Raw genomic sequence first — 19,586 nt, 5'->3', positions numbered from 1 at the left:
ACCCTTCACAGTCTGGGATAGAGGCAGACTCCTCTAGGTAACTGCAGCTTGCAGGTGGGGAACGACAAGGCCAGTAGAGAACTCCCCACAACACACAAAAGTCTGGAAAAGCCCCTGAGGCCCACTGGTTGCCACCCCCATCATTCAAACAGCAGAAGAATATCTGCCACCAAACTTTTTACACCTAAGGGTAAGATGTAGGGGAGAGCACCAGGATGAGGTCTCTTGTTATCTGGTGTGCTCCCTGGGGCATTTGGTGGGCCGCTGTGAGATACAGGAAGCTGGACTAGATGGGCCTATGGCCTGATCCAGTGGGGCTGTTCTTATGTTCTAAGGGGCCCACAGAGCTTTAAAAAAAAGAGAAACAAAATGAACCAGATCACGAAATGGGGCTGGCGGCAAAGGTCACAGTTGGGGCATGAGGTCCAGGACTTGTCCTCAGCTAGCTAGAGAACTGCAGCCCAGGTGGGCCTCAAATCCAGGCCCCTGAGGCCTACAACTGGCAAGCAAGTCACCTGCCCTGCTGGCTCCCACCCAACGCTCTTCTCTGCTCATTGTCCAAGACCAGTCAACACACCACACGCTCTTCAAGCACTCAACACAACTGAGTTCCCAAAGAGCCTGCAGAGGGGTCGTCCACCTACTTGCACAATGTCATGGAGGCTTCCCTCCCTGGGTTCCAGGAGCGACACTGAGCTGGGCTGGCAGCCCTCGGATCCCACACACTGACTGGGGGCTGCGGCATGTCCTGGTCCCGGTCCAGAGCATCTCCGCCAGGCAGGAGGAGGCCAGGAATGGAGCTGAGAGCTGGCACGGCCCCCCCCCCCAAGATGGGCTCTGCCTTCCCTCTCCACCCCTGGCTCCTCAGGCACACACCAGCCAGCACATCACTTCGCTTCAGCAGCACAGGGTGTGGCTTGGGTATTTTCCCGGGAGCCATCATTCCAGAACAGTATGGTAAGCCCTGAAGAGGGGCCAGCTGCTGCAGCACACACCTGTCGTTCATCACCTGAATCCACAGCCCAGATCCAGAAAAACCAACCCTCTTGATCTCATGAACTGGTTCAGGACAGAAGCCTCCAGCAGGAGAGGGCAGGGGAGGGGTTGTCTTCCCAGGAGGCTGGCGGGGCAACCAGCTGGAGCTTCCCCCCATGCCCAAAGCCAGCCACAGTCCCTCTGACCAAAAAGGAGGAAAGAGGGGGGCACCTCCCAGTCCAGGTGGGCCCACTGTACGCTTGGGGGATCTATGTATACAGAAAATACCTGGACAAACACACGCAAAATACGTCCCTCCTGACGAGAACCACTCACATGCCAGACGTTTTCTCCCAGAGAACTCGGACACTGCTTAAAGCCCCAGCAGTGGAGCCCTCCCTGGGTCACTCTCTAAGATGGCACAGACAGGAGGAGGAGGTGATGGCACAGATGGCGCACACGCTCCACTGCTCAGGTTGGGTCTGGCCACTGAGGCAGTACTGAAACCTCCAAAGGCTCACATTTGCTGCAGGCAATACAGTATAAGGGAATGCCCCCCCCCCACATCTAGCGTGCCACATTGTTCAGACTGGAGACCAGATACCCCTCCTCTACTACCACCTCCCCCATCAGGAGGAAGCGAGGCTGAGCTCCGCTGCAACCCCACCACTTATCCGTCTCCTGCAGAGGACTCCTGGGGTGACTGGAGTGGTGTTCCTTCTGCACGAGTGGGGGCATTTCGCACCTACACTTGAACTCAGCATCCTAAGACATCTCAGATCCCTCAAGAGAGATGCAAAAAAGGCGTGTGCAGGTCTACTCAGGTTGCAGAACTGGGTGGCTCGAAGCACAGGGGCTCCTTGGGGCCCCACAAAGCACTGAGAGACCCAGTTAGGCCCATGGACGATGCCCTTCTTGGGGCTCCAGAGCACGAATAGTGGGGGGGAAGGGCAAGCTTACCTGCGCGGGGTGCCATCGTCATGCGGAGGAATGATGACCACTTTCACCGTTACAGATGTGCGCAGCCAGTCAATCATCTGGTCATGGCTGAGCGTGACCACAGCCACCTTGCAGATCTCCACCAGCCGACTGCCCTGCCGCAGGCCTGCCTGCCAGGCAAAGCCATAGTCCTCCACCTCCGCCACCGTCCCATCAAACTTCACGTGGAAGCCCAGCTGCCCAAGCCCGTTCCGCCGGAGAGTCATCTCCACCGTCTCACAGCCAGAAGTCATGACCTGGGCAGAGAATGACGCGAGAGCACACGGGCACCCATAACCCCCCCCTTTGCCAGCCCCCATAAGCAAACTATAACTTGGTGGCACCCCCTTGTGCACTCACCTTCAGCCGCTGCAGGATCTCCTTGATGTCATCTTGGTTGCCCTCCAGGGCCCGGATAAAAATGTGGTCTCCTCGACCAAAGAAGACCTTGAGGGCAAAGGCATCCGGAGTCCAGCCAATCACATCTGCACAGAAGCAGTTGAAGACCACCTCCTTGGTGCCCAGGTCCAAGAGGACAACAAACTCATTGGAGATGCCCAGGACACACTCAATCTCCACCCCCTGCATGTAGTCCTGGGCCAGGACCCGCCACAAGATGGCGCCAGTGCTGTGCTGCTCTGCCCCTGGCCGGGCCCGGGTCTTCTCCTTCTTCTTGGAGGCCAGCGAGATCAGGTTGAACTTCCCCGAGGAGTCAATGGGCGTGCTAGTGACGCCGTTCTCTGCCAGGTCCTTCAGGTACTCCTGCCGTGTGCGGGTGGCCATAGCATGGAACTTGTCTGACTTGTGGGCTGCATTCTCGGCGTTGATCACCTTTGCCAGTAGGAAATCTCGGAAGACGTCAGATTTGCGGAAAGTCGCCCTGCTGGGGATAGCAGGCCCAAAGGGAGGGACGTCTTTGGAGCGGGTCACAGCCACACTTGGGACACAGAAAGAGAAGGAAAACCAGCTGAGGTGGTCCTGGTGTTGCTGTGGATGCTCTGTGGAAGCCCAGCAGAGCTTCAAAGCTCTACTGGGCTCAGAACCCACAAGCACCCCCCCTCAAGGCAGCTGCCCTGGCCCCTCTCTCAGAGCAGCAAGCAGCACCCTCAGGTGGCAGGCCAAATCAAAGAGCAGGGACTTGGAGGAGGGGAAGTTCCTCCTGGGTTACCCCCAGCAGCACAAGTCCTTTTCCAGGAGATCCAGTCAATCTTCTTCAACACCCTGGCACCCAGGGAAACCTTACAAACACAGGGTGGCCCAGTGCAGACTTAGTCCTCATCTTCAGGGCGAGAAATGCAAGAGGTCCACAGGGCGTACAGAACAGCCTTCTGCTTGGCTGCTGTTCAACATAGTCTTTCTGCACGGCCCTAGAGTGGCTCTCCAGAGCCGAAGGCAGAGGAAGCTCTTCCTCACTCTGCTTGACCCTTCTGCTCACAGGCAAAGAAAGTCACCTGCCCCACAGCCCCCAAGATGTCCCACCAGGGTGGGGAGGAGGCTCTACCTGTAGCACACATTCTCGGTGCAGGGGCTCTGGGCCCGGACAATGACGAAGACGTGCTGGAAGTGGGAGCGGATGTTCTGCGGGGTGAAGGGCAGGGCCCCCGGCTCCTGGAAGATGATGGTGACGATGTCGTTCCCAATGTGCCTCTTCCTAAGCAGCTGGCAGGGGAGGAAACACATGTCAGGCACACGCGGGGCTGAAAGGGAGAGCAACACTGGCTGCCACAAAGGCAGAGCCACAGGAGCAGGAATGGGACACGGTCAGGGAAGCCCAGGACACCACAGCGCCAGCAGAGTTCTTGGAGAGCGGAGGCTTCCCACTGACCAGGTCTGAGTAGAGGGGGGCTTAACTGGTGCCCCAAGACTTGTCCAGCCCTGGAACACATCAGGTGTGGTGGAACACCAGAATTCTCTGCGCAGGGAGGTCTAACCAGCCTTACCTGCTGCCTGTTGTTGGGGGTGTAAGGGAGCATCGTCGACACATGGAACATGATCTCGTAGCCCTGGTACGTGGTGTAGAGGGAGTGGGTGCCTGTGGAGTCGGCTGCAAGGCAAGGAGCACCCAAGACTTGAGTGTGGAAGAACAGGCTGCCCCAGGAGAGAAGACCACAGGCAGCCACCCACCGGGTACCCTCTCCACAAGCTCATAGGTGAGGGACAAGGGACAGGAGGCTTCTGGCCACAAGAGCAGCAAGCTACTGCTGCCCGCCCACCTAGCCAGGCCACTCCCCTTGCAGCCAGCTGCAGAAGGGACTCACTTTTGGTGTCCAGCTGGGCGGCGTAGTGGCCAAAGCCCCGCAGGCAGACCTTCTCGCCGAGCAGTGCCAGAAACTCCTCAAAGGCTGGCCCCGCTTCCTCGTTGTTATACATCTCCTCCTCCGAGCTCTGGCCGGCCTTGCAGTACAGGACCCCCACCTTGTGCTTCCGACAGAGCTGCGAGGCAGGGGAGAGGGGGAGTACCCCAGGTTGGGCAAACACCAGGCAGAAGGGCAGCTGCCAGCAAGGGCCGGCTGCTGCCCCCCTCCCCAAACCCTGAAGGGGCCCCCTGGCTGCTGCCTCCCCAGATCCTGAATGGGCACCAGTCTTCCCTGAGTCTTGAGCACAAACAGAAGCCTGGCTGCCCCAGAGAGGGCCCACCCAGTCCAGCACCCGGCCACGTCTCACAGCGGCCCAACAGTCTCCCCAATGAGAAGACTTCCTTCCGTAAATGGAAGTCTTGCCCTAATGAGGAGAATAAAAAGGAACATAAACTGTGGCAAAAGAAATGTAAGAAGGTGATACTGGAGACCAAGCGAGACTATGAGGAACGCATGGCCAACAACATTAAGGGGAATAATAAAAGCTTCTTCAAATACGTTAGAAGCAGGAAACCCACCAGAGAAGCGGTTGGCCCTCTGGATGGTGAGGGAGGGAAAAGGGAGATAAAAGGAGACTTAGAGATGGCAGAGAAATTGAATGAGTTCTTTGCATCTGTCTTCACGGCAGAAGACCTCGGGCAGATACCGCTGCCTGAACGGCCCCTCCTGACCGAGGAGTTAAGTCAGATAGAGGTTAAAAGAGAAGATGTTTCAGACCTCATTGATAAATTAAAGATCAATAAGTCACCGGGCCCTGATGGCATCCACCCAAGAGTTATTAAGGAATTGAAGAATGAAGTTGCAGACCTCTTGACTAAGGTATGCAACTTGTCCCTCAAAACGGCCATGGTGCCAGAAGACTGGAGGATAGCAAATGTCATGCCTATTTTTAAAAAGGGAAAGAGGGGGGACCCGGGAAACTATAGGCCGGTCAGCCTAACATCCATACCGGGTAAGATGGTGGAATGCCTCATCAAAGATAGGATCTCAAAACACATAGACGAACAGGCCTTGCTGAGGGAGAGTCAGCATGGCTTCTGTAAGGGTAAGTCTTGCCTCACAAACCTTATAGAATTCTTTGAAAAGGTCAACAGGCATGTGGATGCGGGAGAACCCGTGGACATTATCTATCTGGACTTTCAGAAGGCGTTCGACACGGTCCCTCACCAAAGACTACTGAAAAAACTCCACAGTCAGGGAATTAGAGGACAGGTCCTCTCGTGGATTGAGAACTGGTTGGAGGCCAGGAAGCAGAGAGTGGGTGTCAATGGGCAATTTTCACAATGGAGAAAGGTGAAAAGTGGTGTGCCCCAAGGATCTGTCCTGGGACCGGTGCTTTTCAACCTCTTCATAAATGACCTGGAGACAGGGTTGAGCAGTGAAGTGGCTAAGTTTGCAGACGACACCAAACTTTTCCGAGTGGTGAAGACCAGAAGTGATTGTGAGGAGCTCCAGAAGGATCTCTCCAGACTGGCAGAATGGGCAGCAAAATGGCAGATGCGCTTCAATGTCAGTAAGTGTAAAGTCATGCACATTGGGGCAAAAAATCAAAACTTTAGATATAGGCTGATGGGTTCTGAGCTGTCTGTGACAGATCAGGAGAGATATCTTGGGGTGGTGGTGGACAGATCGATGAAAGTGTCGACCCAATGTGCGGCGGCAGTGAAGAAGGCCAATTCTATGCTTGGGATCATTAGGAAGGGTATTGAGAACAAAACGGCTAGTATTATAATGCCGTTGTACAAATCTATGGTAAGGCCACACCTGGAGTATTGTGTCCAGTTCTGGTCGCCGCATCTCAAGAAAGACATAGTGGAAATGGAAAAGGTGCAAAAGAGAGCGACTAAGATGATTACGGGGCTGGGGCACCTTCCTTATGAGGAAAGGCTACGGCATTTGGGCCTTTTCAGCCTAGAAAAGAGACGCCTGAGGGGGGACATGATTGAGACATACAAAATTATGCAGGGGATGGACAGAGTGGATAGGGAGATGCTCTTTACACTCTCGCATAACACCAGAACCAGGGGACATCCACTCAAATTGAGTGTTGGGCGGGTTAGGACAGACAAAAGAAAATATTTCTTTACTCAGCATGTGGTCGGTCTGTGGAACTCCTTGCCACAGGATGTGGTGATGGCGTCTAGCCTAGACGCCTTTAAAAGGGGATTGGACAAGTTTCTGGCGGAAAAATCCATTACGGGGTACTAGCCATGATGCGCATGTACAACCTCCTGATTTTAGAAATGGGTTATGTCAGAATGCCAGATGCAGGGGAGGGCACCAGGATGAGGTCTCTTGTTATCAGGTGTGCTCCCTGGGGCATTTGGTGGGCCGCTGTGAGATACAGGAAGCTGGACTAGATGGGCCTGTGGCCTGATCCAGTGGGGCTGTTCTTATGTTCTTAAGCCCAGAAGCAGGGCACGAGGGCAGCAGAATACCCCTGAACACGGAGGCTCCATGCAGCCAGGGTGGTGCAGAGTCCCTGGCAGACCTCTCCTCTGCCAGGAATGCTTCCCACTTTGTTGGGGAGTCACTGAGGCCACTTGCCGTCGCCACATCTGAAGCAAATGCCCTACGTTGATTGTGGAGTGGAGGAATGTCTACTGCCTGTTCTGAACTGAATGCTGACGGCTCTCCCTGGGCAACCCGGAGTCTGAGAGATGCAGAAAACTCCTGCCAACTATGGGTCCAATCCTATCCAGCACTGGTGCAGCCAAAACAAAGGGGCATGTTCTGCTTCCTATGTTGGGGGGGGGGGATCGTCATGGAGGCCTTGATGTTTGTTCTCTTACCTCGGGGCTGCACTGCAGCTGCATCAGTGTTGGAAAGTTGGTTAGGATCGGGCCCTGTCTGTGCCAAGTGTGTTGCTCCACAGAGCTCTCACAGTGCCCTCCCTGGGCCAAACTACCTTCAGCCCCTTCCCCAGGAGCAAGTGGAGTGTCCCTTCTGAGCAAGGGCCTCAGTGCAATAGGAAACAACAAGTGGGGAGGAACTCTGCACGCGCTCATGCGGTGACAAAAGCCCACTCATGCCCTTGTGCCCCCCCAGCTCTTTTGGGCAGTGCGGAGGGAGGAATGGACTGCTGACCAGGGCTGCAATGCCAGCTGCTTCTGCCACTGGCCAGAGAGGACGGCACTGTCTCTGCGCCACCAGCCACTCACCCCTTGCTCATCCAGCTTCCGCAGCTGCTCTGTCACTCGCGGCACACTCAGGGCCAGGCGGAGGCAGTGGATGTTCAGCTCTGGGACCACATACTCCAACGCATCCTTGAGAGGAAGGCCCCGGACAGTGCCGTGCTTGGTGGCAGTGGGAGTGGCATCCTCGAGGATGGACCCCCGGAGGGTGGTGAGCTGCAGAACACATACAAGAGCATCGTGGGACTGGCAGGAAGCATCCGCTGCTCACACTCCACCTTGCTGTGAGTTGTGAAGCCACCACCAAGGAGGCCACTCCCCACCTCCTGCAGCCCGCCAAATCCATCCGTGCCCAGGAAGGATTTTAAGAACATCATCAGCCAGCACTTGGATGAGACAAGAAGAGGGCAGGAATGGGGATGGGGTGATCTCCAAGACAGCCCCGACCCCCAGAGAAGCAGCAGCCTACCTCACTGGTGCGGAAGATGATCCGGTACTGGTACTGAGGCCCGTGCTCCCGGTGGTCCTCCAGCCTCTCACGCCGGATGCTGACAGCCACGGGCCCCAGCTTCTCGTCCACCCCAAAGTAATTTGAGTGTTCTGAAAAGAGAGAAGAGGAACACAGGTGGGCTCTCTCTCCTGGGAGGAAGGAACAGGCAGCACTTCAAGCTCTGGTGGGCCGAAAGACTCCCCTGGCACAGAAGCAATGAGGCGGGGGCAGTGCGGGGAGCTGCTGCAGAGTGCAAGGCCAGACTCATGCTGTGAGGCAGGGGCCATGTCCAAGGGATATTAGGGGATGTGGCTCTTATTGCTTGGGGGGGGGGGGAGAAAAGAAGCAGGTGACACATGCAGGTGCCTGTGGATTCTCTCCCTCCACTGCCACCCCCTTTTCTTAAAATAAAAGAAGGGGGTTCTCCAGTGCTTAGGCTTACAGGGACTGTCTCTTCAGAGGCAGCACTCCAAGCGATTCTGAGCTTGCCTCACCCCTCCTGCAACCTGGCTCTCCTGAGAGGCACTGTGCACAGAGTCAGCAGTGCCTATGGTGTGGCGGTGGCTTCGCGCAGTGGCTCAGGGAGGGGGGCTGGTGGCACAGGGTCCCATCTTGAGTGCAGGTCGCCCCCCCCGCTCCACCTGCCCCTTCTAGCCCCCCCCCCCAGGCAGGGGAAACAGCAGGATGGCTACCTTTCCCACAGAAGAAGTCCTGGTAGTATCGGGCCCCAGAATCCACGTGCTCGATGCTGTAGTGCTTCAGCCTGCCCACGTTCCGCTGTAGCTCCTTGGGGACCTCCAGCACGGAGATGCTGGCGTTGGTGCAGCATGCAGTTGGGCAGGCCTCCACAAGGCCGCCCTCGCCGCCACCGCCAGCGGCCCCGGAGGCCTGCAGGAAGCTGACACTGCGCTCCCACTCGCCCCCAATCTCGTTGCGGAAGTGCGGGCAGCTGAGCAGGAGGTCGTTGCTGGTGCTGTCCCCGGGGTCATGCTCCAAGTTCTCCTTATAGTTCAGGTCCTCACTGCCGAGGAAGGAAGTCACAGGCGGCTCCAGGCCCCCCAAGCCACAGGCTCGGGAGACGGAGGATGCGGCTGAGGCCCCAGTGGCTGTGTTTCTGCGCTGCGCTACCGATGCCCGCCTGGCCACCACCTCATTGAGGTCGAAGAGCATGCTCTGGACATCATAGTGGGCAAAGCTCTTCTGGCACAGCCATGGCCGGCCACCTTCCTGGGCCCTGCCTTCCTCGCCCTCCTTGCCCACCTCGTGGTCACCCCTGGCGCTCCGGAGCTTCCGGAAGATGGAGTCTCCACCAGCCCCCTCTGCCCGGGGCCCCTTCTTGCGGGGTTTATCCTTGTGCTGGAGAAGGAACTCATCCACCAGGAGGGGAAGCTCCTGCTCGCCCCTGGCTTCGGCCTTGGCACTCCTGGAAGCCTTAAGGGACCCCGACTGCCAGGCCCCCGACCTTCCATGGCGGAACTCGTTCAGCATGTCATGGAAGCTCTGCTCAGAGAGGCCCTGCACGTCAATGGAGGAAGTGCTGCCATACTCCCGGAAGAGGGGCAGGCCGCCCGCCAGCTTGGTGGCCCGAGGTTCAAAGGCCTCTTCCGAGTCACAGTCCCCCAGTGTGATCTCACTGCTGCTCCTATTCCGCAGTGACAGGAAGCCCCTGCCCGGGGATCGGGGCCAGCCATCCTGGAACTCTGCATCTTTGGACCGCCTCCGGGCCAGGCGCTGGAAGCCTCGGACGCCAGAGGGGGCAGCCCCACTGGGAAGCTGCCCATTCTGGACACCCCAAGGGCCTGAGCCTGGGGTCTCCAGGTCTCGTGAGGTGCTGGGGGCAGCAGGGTCCTTTGGCCCTTCTCTCTTGGGGGGCCAATCGGCAATCCTGGCTCGCACGCCCATCTTCGGCATGGCCGGGGTGGTTGTGGCCGTTCGCAAGGCCGCAGCACCCTCCACGTGTGTGCTGCAGCCATTCTGGACCCAGAACCCGGGAGAGAAGTAATCACCTCCCTTCAGGCCTGGGCCCCCCACGTCACCACTCTCTGGTACAGGCCGGTAGGAGGTCATAGTCAAAGGGAAACAGCACCGACTCCTTGCGGGAAGGCGCCACTCAGCTCCATCGGAAAGCACCGGCCTCAGCCATTGCTGGGGGTGGAGGAGGTGTTGGGTGCCCATCTGCCAGGGGCCGCCTTAGGACTCCCTTCCAGGGAGCACCATGTGGCCATGGCGAAGGCTGGAACTCCCCAGGAGCCAGCATTGGAGGAGGAGGCCAGGGCTCAGGGCTCGTTGCTTCTTCAGCTCCAGGCTATTTGGAAGCCATCCTGAAGGAAAAAGGGAAAGGACGACGTTAGTAAGGGAGACCAGACAATGACACCAGCAAACCAAAGGAACTCATCACCACTGGATACCTGGGACGACTGCCCCCCGCTTGAGGGTGTGGTTAGACACTGTGCAACCCCAAAAGCCCTGATGCTGCCTCAGTCCAACCATCAGGTCCCCTACCAAGCCCCTGTCCAGCCACTACTGCAGGCCGTTTCCTCCACTCTGGGACACGCTCTCCTCCTGGTCTCTCCTCCTCTACAGCAGAATAAATTGCCTGGCTGGGCTCCAGAGATCTTTCTGGGGTTCGTGTAGGTTAAACAGTTCCACAGCCAAGGAGTAAACTGCGGGAGTAAACCTTCCCGCAGTTTACTCAAAGCACCACGTTGAAGCAACCTGTGGCTGTGTGTGGTAGCCCTACCCCCTCGAGCCCAGGGCTGGCACTGTGGTGTGTTCTGGAAACAGGAAACCTTTGAGGAAAAGAGCCAAAGCAGAAAGTGGTGAAGGCAACCAAAGAGCGCACAGAAAGGGCCGCCACTCCAATGCCAGGGGTGCTGCTGGCACAGCCTCAGCAAGGACTGGGCAGATCGGTTTGCAATAATTTCACACTGGGCGTTGCTCTCCAAGCAGCGTGGTGCCCATTTCACATGCAGGGAAGCCTCGCTCGTGGGAGGCATCTGGGACAGATTCCTGGTCAAGCACCAAAGGACACCAGAAAGGTGCAGCTGTGTGCACCAGGATAGCCAGCCAGGTGGGCTCATGCACAAGCACCGAGAGCTAGGCCTTGACCCCCCTCACAAGGTCCTGACCAGCAGCAGCTGCTCTGGAGGACTGCAGCTGGGAAAGACTCTTCTGCAGTCCTGCTGGGAAGTGCAGCCAGGATCTGGACCCCAGACTTTCCACATGGCTCTGGCAGCAAGTTGCAGCTCTCTGGGACCGGATCCATAGCAACCCTTGGAGCAAGGAACTGCTGCTGCCATAGGAGGAGAGGGCTTGCACCCAGTAACCAAAACCCAGCACAGCTCCATCTGATGGTGAAAGGAAGGGAGGGAGCTGGGGCACCATCAGGTCAAGTGCCAGGACAGCCAGACCCTGTAGCCGTGGGGAGGAACTGGGCAACGTCCAGGTCAAGTGCAACAGGGGGAAAGGGGGCTCGAGGCAGAAGCAGACACCTCCCAGGAGCCACAGGCCGGCCTAAGTGGCCACTCCCCATGCAACGCTAGTTCTCCCTGCTGGGCTCCTGACAAACTTATTGAGAATGTTGTCAAGGGAGCCCTCTCAGAGGAGAGCCTGCACCCATCAAGCCGGGGAGCTGGGCTGTTGAAGAGCAAGGGCCCAGAAGCCCTTGATCAAGCTCTGCTCACCTCTGGCCTGGCCATGGGAGGCAGACCCTTGGGAGCAGCTCCCACTGCAAGTCGGCACAGAGGAGCTGGACTACCTCGCAGCTGACCTACTTTGAGGGGGAGTTCTAGCAGAGGCTTTTGTTCCCAGGTCGCTAATGAGGCCGCGCCACCAGAGGCATTGTGCGCTTCTTCCCCTGAGCGACAGATAATCCACCACAGGCAGCTGACCAGGAACCAGGCGCTCTCCCACAGCCCCTGTACAAGCAGCCGCTTGCTCCCCACAGTGGCACCATCTCCCCTGCCCGGCCCTTTGCATGAGGGCCCAGGACTGGCCAGCAAGTCCTTGGGTGACAGGGTGCAGAGCCCTCCAAGGCAGTCAGCAACACCCAGGCAAGGAGGGTGAACTGGAGAGACCCCAGAGCGCAGAAGGGAGGCAATCAATCGGACATGACAACCTTCATGCAGAATCATGCTCGAGTGCTGATCTATTTGCTGCCCCATGCTAAGGAACTCACAGGGTCCGGTTGCACGCGGGGATCCAAGGGTTGCAAGCACCAAATCCCATGCAGGCCCAGAAGGCAGAAGAGCCAGCCTGCTTCTGGACTGGGCACCACTGGTCAGACCTGGACTGGGACAGGACCTCTCCTGAGCTTGCCTTCTTCAGCATGGGGCCACCCAGCCACCTCTGCCAGGCTAGGCAGATCCAGGGCAGTTCCAGAGGGCAGTCCCACTTCACCACAGGCTGCTTCCTCTCTCCCAGTTTACACCCCTCACTAGGGAACAGTCTCCATGCTACATTTTATACAGGTGAACAAGTAACCCCAATTTTATAGAGCACAGAATTTCTAGGAGTGAGACTGAGAGAGCAAAAACTGCCAGATCTTCCTGTGCTCCTGACCATGCTAGTGTGGTGAACCAATTGAAGTAACATTTGTCAACAGACACGACTATCTTTGTTACTGAAGGTACTGGGAGAAGGTAGGCTGACCAAGGGGAGTAGCACCTAGTAGTTAGTGTTCACACGACACCATCTCAGAGCAATCAGACACGACAACCCATGGCGCTACCTATAGACATGGACTAGGCAGGCAAGAATAAAAGATAACCTAGGTTATTAAAAATCCAGAAGAATAGGAATTACTGAGTGCAATAACTAGGAATTCCCAGCAGAAGGAGTCAGGAAGCTACTCAAGATCAAAGTACACAAAGCCCCCAATCCTCACATACACACAAATTTATTCCTGAACATGGCTAGCCAGAAAGGCAGACCCTCTTGCTAACTAGTTACCTTGCCCAGGAACCCCAAGGCCTGCACTTCTTGGAGAACATGTTCTGCAGACCAACGCAAAAATGTGCCACTCATCCTGTGCTTTAAGGGCACAATCCTAACCAGATCTACTCAGAAGCAAGTTCTATTTTGTTCAATGGGGCTTACTCTCAGGAAACTGTGGTTACGATTGCAGCCTAACTTAAGTAGCTGAGGTTTCATGATGCCACAGAGTTACCTGTTTGGACAAGGAGAAGCCACCTGGCCACTCTACCCCTAGACCACTGGCCACTTTTCCCTAGACAGACAAGTCAGTAGGCACATGCCATTCAGCAGGAAGCCCACCTACTCCAGACAGGGAGGACTTGGAATCCACAAAGGCACATGGCTGGTTGGCAACAACATTGCAAAGAAAGGACAAAAGCCGCTGCAGGAGAACATCTCAGCCACCTGAAGACTGCTGGTCTTACACAGGAGCTTCTGAGAAGCTGGAAGTGCCCCAAACCAAGGAACAACAGGGGATAAAGCACAATCAGCATGGTCCTCACACAGGGCACCTGGCTCTGCACCTTAAATTGCCACCAGGTAGTCTCCTTGCCAACAGCCACAGACACTTCTTCAGAGGCATCTGAGCTGTGCACGGCAGAAGCACAGCCTGGACCTCTTGTGCCCCACTGCCTTTGGGCCCCACTGTGCCCATTTGCTCTCCAACCTCTCAGAACACAAAGTCTGCCAACTAAGGACAGTAGTGGGTGCATTTTGGGCACCCAATATTGGGCAGGAGGTCTGGTCTAGAGGGTAGAGCCTCCGTTAGCCCGAAGATAACATCAGAAGGTCGCCAGTTCAAGGACACCGGCAGCTCCCTGAACGGCTGAGAACGGCCAGACCTTGAAGCAGCTGACAAGCCAAGCTGAGTGATTCCACCTTCTCTTGGTGTAAGCAAGAAGCGTCTTGGCTGCCCTCCATGTGAGAGATGGAGCTGCTTGCCAGCCTGTGTGGGAGAACTGGAGGCCAGAAGTGAGACCAAACCAGGAAGATCCATTCTGAAATGTGGTTGGTTCTTGAAAGAGAGAACCTCTTAAGTTTGTAAAAATCCCCTTGAGGGATTTAGAAACGCCTGCCTATGTAAACCGCCTTGAATAAAGTCAGAGGAGTAATCCGATGATCAGAAAGGTGGTATATAAATACCTAGTTATTATTATTATTATTATTATTTGAGGAGGGGGCTCTAGTCCATAAGACCAGATGCTATAAACGCTGCTTGCTTTCATGGTGACCCTGGAGCCCTCGCTGCTTAAAATGTCTCTGCATAGCCCTGGGCCAAACACCACTTGCAGTCCGGCTGCTGGGAGCCTAGCCAGCTTCCATTGAATGCTTCAGCAGCAAAATCCAATCCCTGTCGATTCTCTCTTGACATCTACGAAGCAGCACAGTGGAGCTCCGGCAACTGGGGCAAACACTGTCTGAGCACCACCACGGTCACATTCTCTGGAAACAAACCACCAAGTCAGCAGCCTCCATTTCTTTCTCTAAATATCTGCAGCCAAGTCAGCCACCTTAACAGAAGCCCCCTCTTCACACTCGCCTTGAGTACTGGTGTGCCCATCTTGGACCCATTGTCACAGCAGGAGATGGAGGACTGGGAGACACACACAAAGTTCTGTTCCTTTCGGCATAGAACACTTGGAAGAGATGCAATACACACTTTAGAAGGTGCCCAAGGCGAGGATTGCAAAGTCCCAGTCCCAGCTCTTATGGAGGTCTTTCTTGGCTCTTTGTCCCAAGTAACCAAAAAGGTGGTTGGTGGTTTCTGCCATAAAGCTAGTGAACAGGTTGTTGGGGCTGGAGTTAAGGGAGGAGGCAGACGGCTAGCTGGTTGTGCAGGCCTAGTTGGCCTTGGGCTGGGGAGGGGGAAGCAGGGTCGACTTCCTGACTTTTTTCTGTGGATCACTGCGTGGACCCTGCAATAGAAGAATAGGTGCATCCCTTCACTGTCTGGTGACCTGCTGTGGTCACACAGAAATGTGTGGTAGGGCTTCTGTCTCTACTTCACTGGAAGTACTGAGATAGCCAGCGAGCGCCCCCTGGGGTGCCCTCTGGGGCCAGCAGGTCGTGCATCCCACAGCCCTAGCCCCTCCAAAGGACTTCCGCCTCTCCCGTGCTTGGCAAGTGTAGGTGTTACACATGCAACACCTGCAGCCCTGAAGGAGGGTAGGGAGCAGTGTTCCTGGTCCTGGGGAAGGCCAGATAAAGGTTAGATTGTGGCTTGCAAAAAATCCCAAGCCCAGCTGACAGACAGAAGCCCCAGGCATCCTGCTGTGCCAGGGAGGGGGCATGTGGGTCCAGAGCCTTGCACATCCCCCCAAGCTGGGCCAGGTTCACCGGCATCTGCCCTGGCCAACTGGAAGCCGCTCACTGTAAACATCAGGCTTACAGCCCACAGGGCTTAGAGAGAGTGCAGACACAGAAGCCCATCAGGAGACAGTCCAAATCCCCTCTTCCTCTCCCAGGCAATCCCCAGTCAGACACTGCCAACATTCCTCCACAACCCCTTCCCCCTTTTAAAAACTCCATGCATTACAAAAGTGGGTGAACAGCCTCTTCAAGTGAGAGGGAGAGGCAGGTTCCAGCTCCCCAAGCTCCTTGCAGAAGCACCTGCCCTCCCCCAAATGGGGCAGCAAGAGCCAACAGAGCCCCCCACAGCCAGCAGCCATCTAGGAACGGCTCTTGAGAGCAAGAAGCACCTACCCATGGCCCCTAGTGTCCGTCGGGGGAGTGCCATAGCATCACATGAATGACCCTTGCTGGATACTCCAGTGGAACCCCCCTGACAGACAAAGACCAGCAAAGGGTGTCAGACAACATGTGAGTCAAGAAGTGGAAAGGCAGCACACAAATGCCCAGGTAAATAAATAAGATGCTTGTCCCCTGCAAGAGAAGGGGGAAGAGATCATCCCTGCAGTGGAAAGAAGACTGGTTGTGGAATTATCCCTCACAGGCCGACACACAATGGTGGAATGGGGGGGGGGGCTTTCAGCCTCCTCTGGTGTCCAGCCCCTGCCATACACACAGGTTCAGTTGGATCTTAGCTGCAAGGGACTGACTGCCGGGACATGGTCCCAAACTCCATCCAGTAGCTGCTCCCCTTCGGAGAGATAAAGAAGCCCATCCTGTGACCTGCTCTCCCTGCCTCCCCCCTGCAGGGTCAGGCTGAAACCTCCTTGAGCAGAAGGCAGCACCCTGTGTCCTTAGCACTAGGCCCCATAATTAGAGTGTGCATGATATTTACAGAGGAGGAAGACAGCAGAGTCTTGATAGAGGCCAGGAGACTTCCTTCTTGGACAGTTTCTAAGCACCATGGGGCAGCTACTTCTTTCAGAGCAGGGGGTGGCACTCAGGACCCCTTAACAGAGGTGACATGGCAGGGCACAAGGCACCAAATGCTTGGGAAGGAGACAGAGGCCAGTTAAGCAGCACACAGTTCAGAAGCACTTGGAATGTCTCAACACTCTCAGAATCTTGAAGGCACCATCAAGACTTTCCCAAACTGGGCTGGGTACGATGAACCCACTGCAGCAACTTGCCCCACAACACACAGAGGCCCCACAGAGCTGACTGAAAAAGCTGACTGTTGACAGGCACTCAGGAGGGGAAGAAACCCGGGGCCCCTATCCATCAAGGCAATGCGCAGCCCCCTCAATCACAGCTCCAGTTCCTCAGCTACCACAGCTTGTTCTCTGAAGGAACAGCTTGCTCTCTGAGTCACAAAGCAAACCTGTGGAGAACACGGCCCAACACCACCACCACACTTGCTGCACTCGGATGCGCCAGGTCTTGCTGAGCTCCAGCAACAAAGCTCTTCTGCACTGGATTCTCTTGGTACTCCAGGTGACTGGGGGCTAAACCCAGCACCCCATGCAGGTCCTCTGCTCCCATGCAGAGGGTGTGCACTGCCTGTGCAAAGGGCACCCCACCCAGCCACTTCTCTCCCTGGGAGGGCCGAGAATGTAGGAATATGGTCTTCCCAAATAGTCCTCATGTCTCTGTCAAGCACCCCAAGGGAAACAGCAGGAAGCCACCTGGGGGTCTCGTGGCAGACTAGGCCAGCTGCAGGGGCTCACCCACTGGCATGGAACTGCACCCCACTCCAAGAGAAGGAGCGGGGCAGGAGCAGCGAGGCTGAGGTCTGCCTGTGAGAGAAACCACCTAACCAATGGCCTGAGATATCCCTGCCCCCAAAACAGCCCCCCCCCACTGTTGTTCAGAGGTTTGTGCTGTCCCAAGAAAGGAGGCACTTCTGGCTGGGCCTCAGGATTCTCTGGGGCACAGCCCAGCTGCAACCCCCAGGTGAAGTTGTTCTGGAGCAGCGGCAGCAGCACCTTCTGCACAAGCCAGACCAGAGCTAAGAGAAGCTCCCCAAACGCACCACTACACACTCACCGCTGCTTGAACCAACTGGTCCCAGAGCTGCGCCCAGCACTACCACATTCTCCTGGTCAGGGGAACTCCCACAGGCTCTTTTCTTTCCCAGAGGTTGGCGGAGCAGGAGGAAAAGCGAATGGATGCATTCATGCATTCACCGTGGGTAATTCATTCCATGCGCATTCCGATGCAGCTCCACATCTACATGTTCCAAGATGCCACCTGTTTCCCCTGTTCCAACAAACTCACTTGGCAGAAAACAGACCCAGCTGGCTGTGAGGAAGAGGGAGCATCCCAAGAATCCCTAGTTACAACCCCACAGGCCAAGTTACTGGGAACACTGACAGGAGAGTCAAACAATATGACACTAGGCCTCAATGGACGTGTCTGCAATGTGGACATCAAGCTAAACCTAACTCAGGCTGGGCTCAAAACAAGCATGGCAGGCCCCTGGGGAGGCCAGAAACCCCAAGATGGGGCTCCCTCTCTGATAAAGAGGACAATCCTGGCAGAAGACTCTTCCACAAGTCAGTCTCCGCCTCAAGGGAGAGGCCTTGAGCAGCAACCACAAGGGAAAGTTCTGGGGAAGGGAACACACTGAAGAAGGTCCTGCCACCAGCCACAAAGCCAGCAAGAAGCTGGAGCTCCCCCACCCCACCCCTAAAAGCAAACTCCAGGGGAGGCTTCCCACAGCAGCCTTCTGAGCCCAAGACTCCTTGAGCAGCTTCCCTCTCTGAACATCTCCCAGACGCATCTTCTCTGTACGGCTCTTCTCACAGCAGTGGGCAGGCAGCCGAGTGTCGTTCCAATTACTCATGTCTTGCTGCTGCTGTGACATTTCCTCCAGGAAGGGAGAAACAGTCAGAACACGGCGGCAGTGGAACCACAGAGACTGCGCAGATGGTTGGGTGCGTTTTACGCCAAAGCCAGGCCCCCACGCCAGCTCTTGGGAACCAGGCATCTGCCGGCATCGCTGCTCCTCCCCTCCTTCACCAGTGATCTGGGTACCATGGAGGTTGAGCACTAGCTCTGGCAGAAGGCAGCTCAGGAGTCCTGTGAGCAACATGGTGATGGACCAGGAGAAGCAGCAGGGAGCACCAGGAGAGGTCCTTCACCATCAGACACTGCAGTCATAACAGACAAACTCTGGAGGGGGTTCCTGGGGTGCCATGCCAGGAGGCTTGGGCAACCCCACACTGGGAGTCCTGCTCTTCAGTCTCTGCTAGGAAAAAGGTATTTCAGTTTGCTAGGCTCCAGAGCAAAGCTGTACACAGTAAAGAGGAGGCAGGTGAAGGTCCCTTGGTTCCTCTTTGACAGAAGTCCCCCAAGATCCCTGCTGGCATGGCCTCTGCGCCTTCCTGCAGGCAGACTTTCATATGATTTCCTTCCCAAGAGGCCATACTGTCCAGACAGAGCTGCATGCCCAAGGTGGGAGCGGAGGGATGCCGAGCAGGTCTGCTCTGCTTCTTGTAAGCCAAGCCATCTCCCACCCCAAGCACACACACTGGGAAGTCAGGCCAATGGGCAAGAAGGGAAGGGGGCATTCCTGGCAGTGCAGCGCAGTCCAAGGCCCAAGAACATTCCTGGAAGCTGGAGCACAATCTTCCAGGGTTGGGCAGTGGCGGAGGAGAGATGGAGCGACACCTACAGAAGGCGGAAGGGCTCCAAGCTTGCTTTCCGAGGGCAAGGGGAGAATAGCTTTCAGCACAGCTACTGCAGGTAGAAGATTAACTGCCTGACCCAAGAGTTGGAATCAGTAAGTGGAGGCTCAAGGGGGGAAGGGAAACGAAAGGAGGCAGCCCACAGAACGGCCCACTTCACCCACTCAGGAGAGGCCCCTCCTCAGACTCTGCATGCGCTTCAAGCCCAAGCCTCAGCGCTGGGAGTCAGGTTCATGGTGCAGAAGGGCCAGGTTCCCACTCCGGAAGGGCAAACTCCAGCACCCAAGAGCAGCAGACCTTGGAGGGGCAGCTAATATGGGGGCCTCCCTAAGCTGCAGCCTGACAGCCGCAGGCAGCCCCACTAGAGCCTCTACCACCTGTGGCCACCTGGTCTGAGCCCAGGCTGGGTCTTGCAGTGGGAGAGGCAGGCCTTGCACAGAGTGGGTCCCCAGCTCCTTCACCCACCTTTCTTGCTAGCAGCAGTTCAAGCAGCAACAACACCGGGCAGACATCCTTCTGCCAGGGGCCTGGGAGAGTGGTTGCAGGCTCAGGTTAGGCAAACCTTGGCATGTGCCTTGCCTCCCCCCCAACTCCAGGTAGCTCCAGACCTAGCCCGGCCTCCCCCAAGGACAGTAGCCAA

At 56.4% G+C, this 19,586-nt stretch overlaps 1 protein-coding gene across 1 annotated transcript in view; it reads right to left on the bottom strand.

Annotated features, from left to right (window-relative positions):
- SIPA1L3 (signal induced proliferation associated 1 like 3) overlaps positions 1–19,586 on the bottom strand; it is a 47,066-nt gene that overhangs the window by 12,908 nt on the left and 14,572 nt on the right. The window contains exons 2-9 of the mRNA XM_066638481.1: positions 8,627–10,255; positions 7,914–8,044; positions 7,472–7,660; positions 4,212–4,386; positions 3,894–3,997; positions 3,455–3,612; positions 2,314–2,890; positions 1,936–2,210 (exon numbers count right to left, since the gene is read on the bottom strand). Of these exons, the coding sequence (XP_066494578.1) occupies positions 1,936–2,210; positions 2,314–2,890; positions 3,455–3,612; positions 3,894–3,997; positions 4,212–4,386; positions 7,472–7,660; positions 7,914–8,044; positions 8,627–10,109 (3,092 nt within the window). The 5' untranslated portion in view covers positions 10,110–10,255. The remainder of the gene's footprint in view (positions 1–1,935; positions 2,211–2,313; positions 2,891–3,454; positions 3,613–3,893; positions 3,998–4,211; positions 4,387–7,471; positions 7,661–7,913; positions 8,045–8,626; positions 10,256–19,586) is intronic.

Source organism: Tiliqua scincoides, chromosome 10 (assembly GCF_035046505.1).
Source record: "Tiliqua scincoides isolate rTilSci1 chromosome 10, rTilSci1.hap2, whole genome shotgun sequence".
NCBI lineage: Eukaryota > Metazoa > Chordata > Lepidosauria > Squamata > Scincidae > Tiliqua > Tiliqua scincoides.
This window is presented reverse-complemented; position numbering and strand designations above follow the sequence as displayed.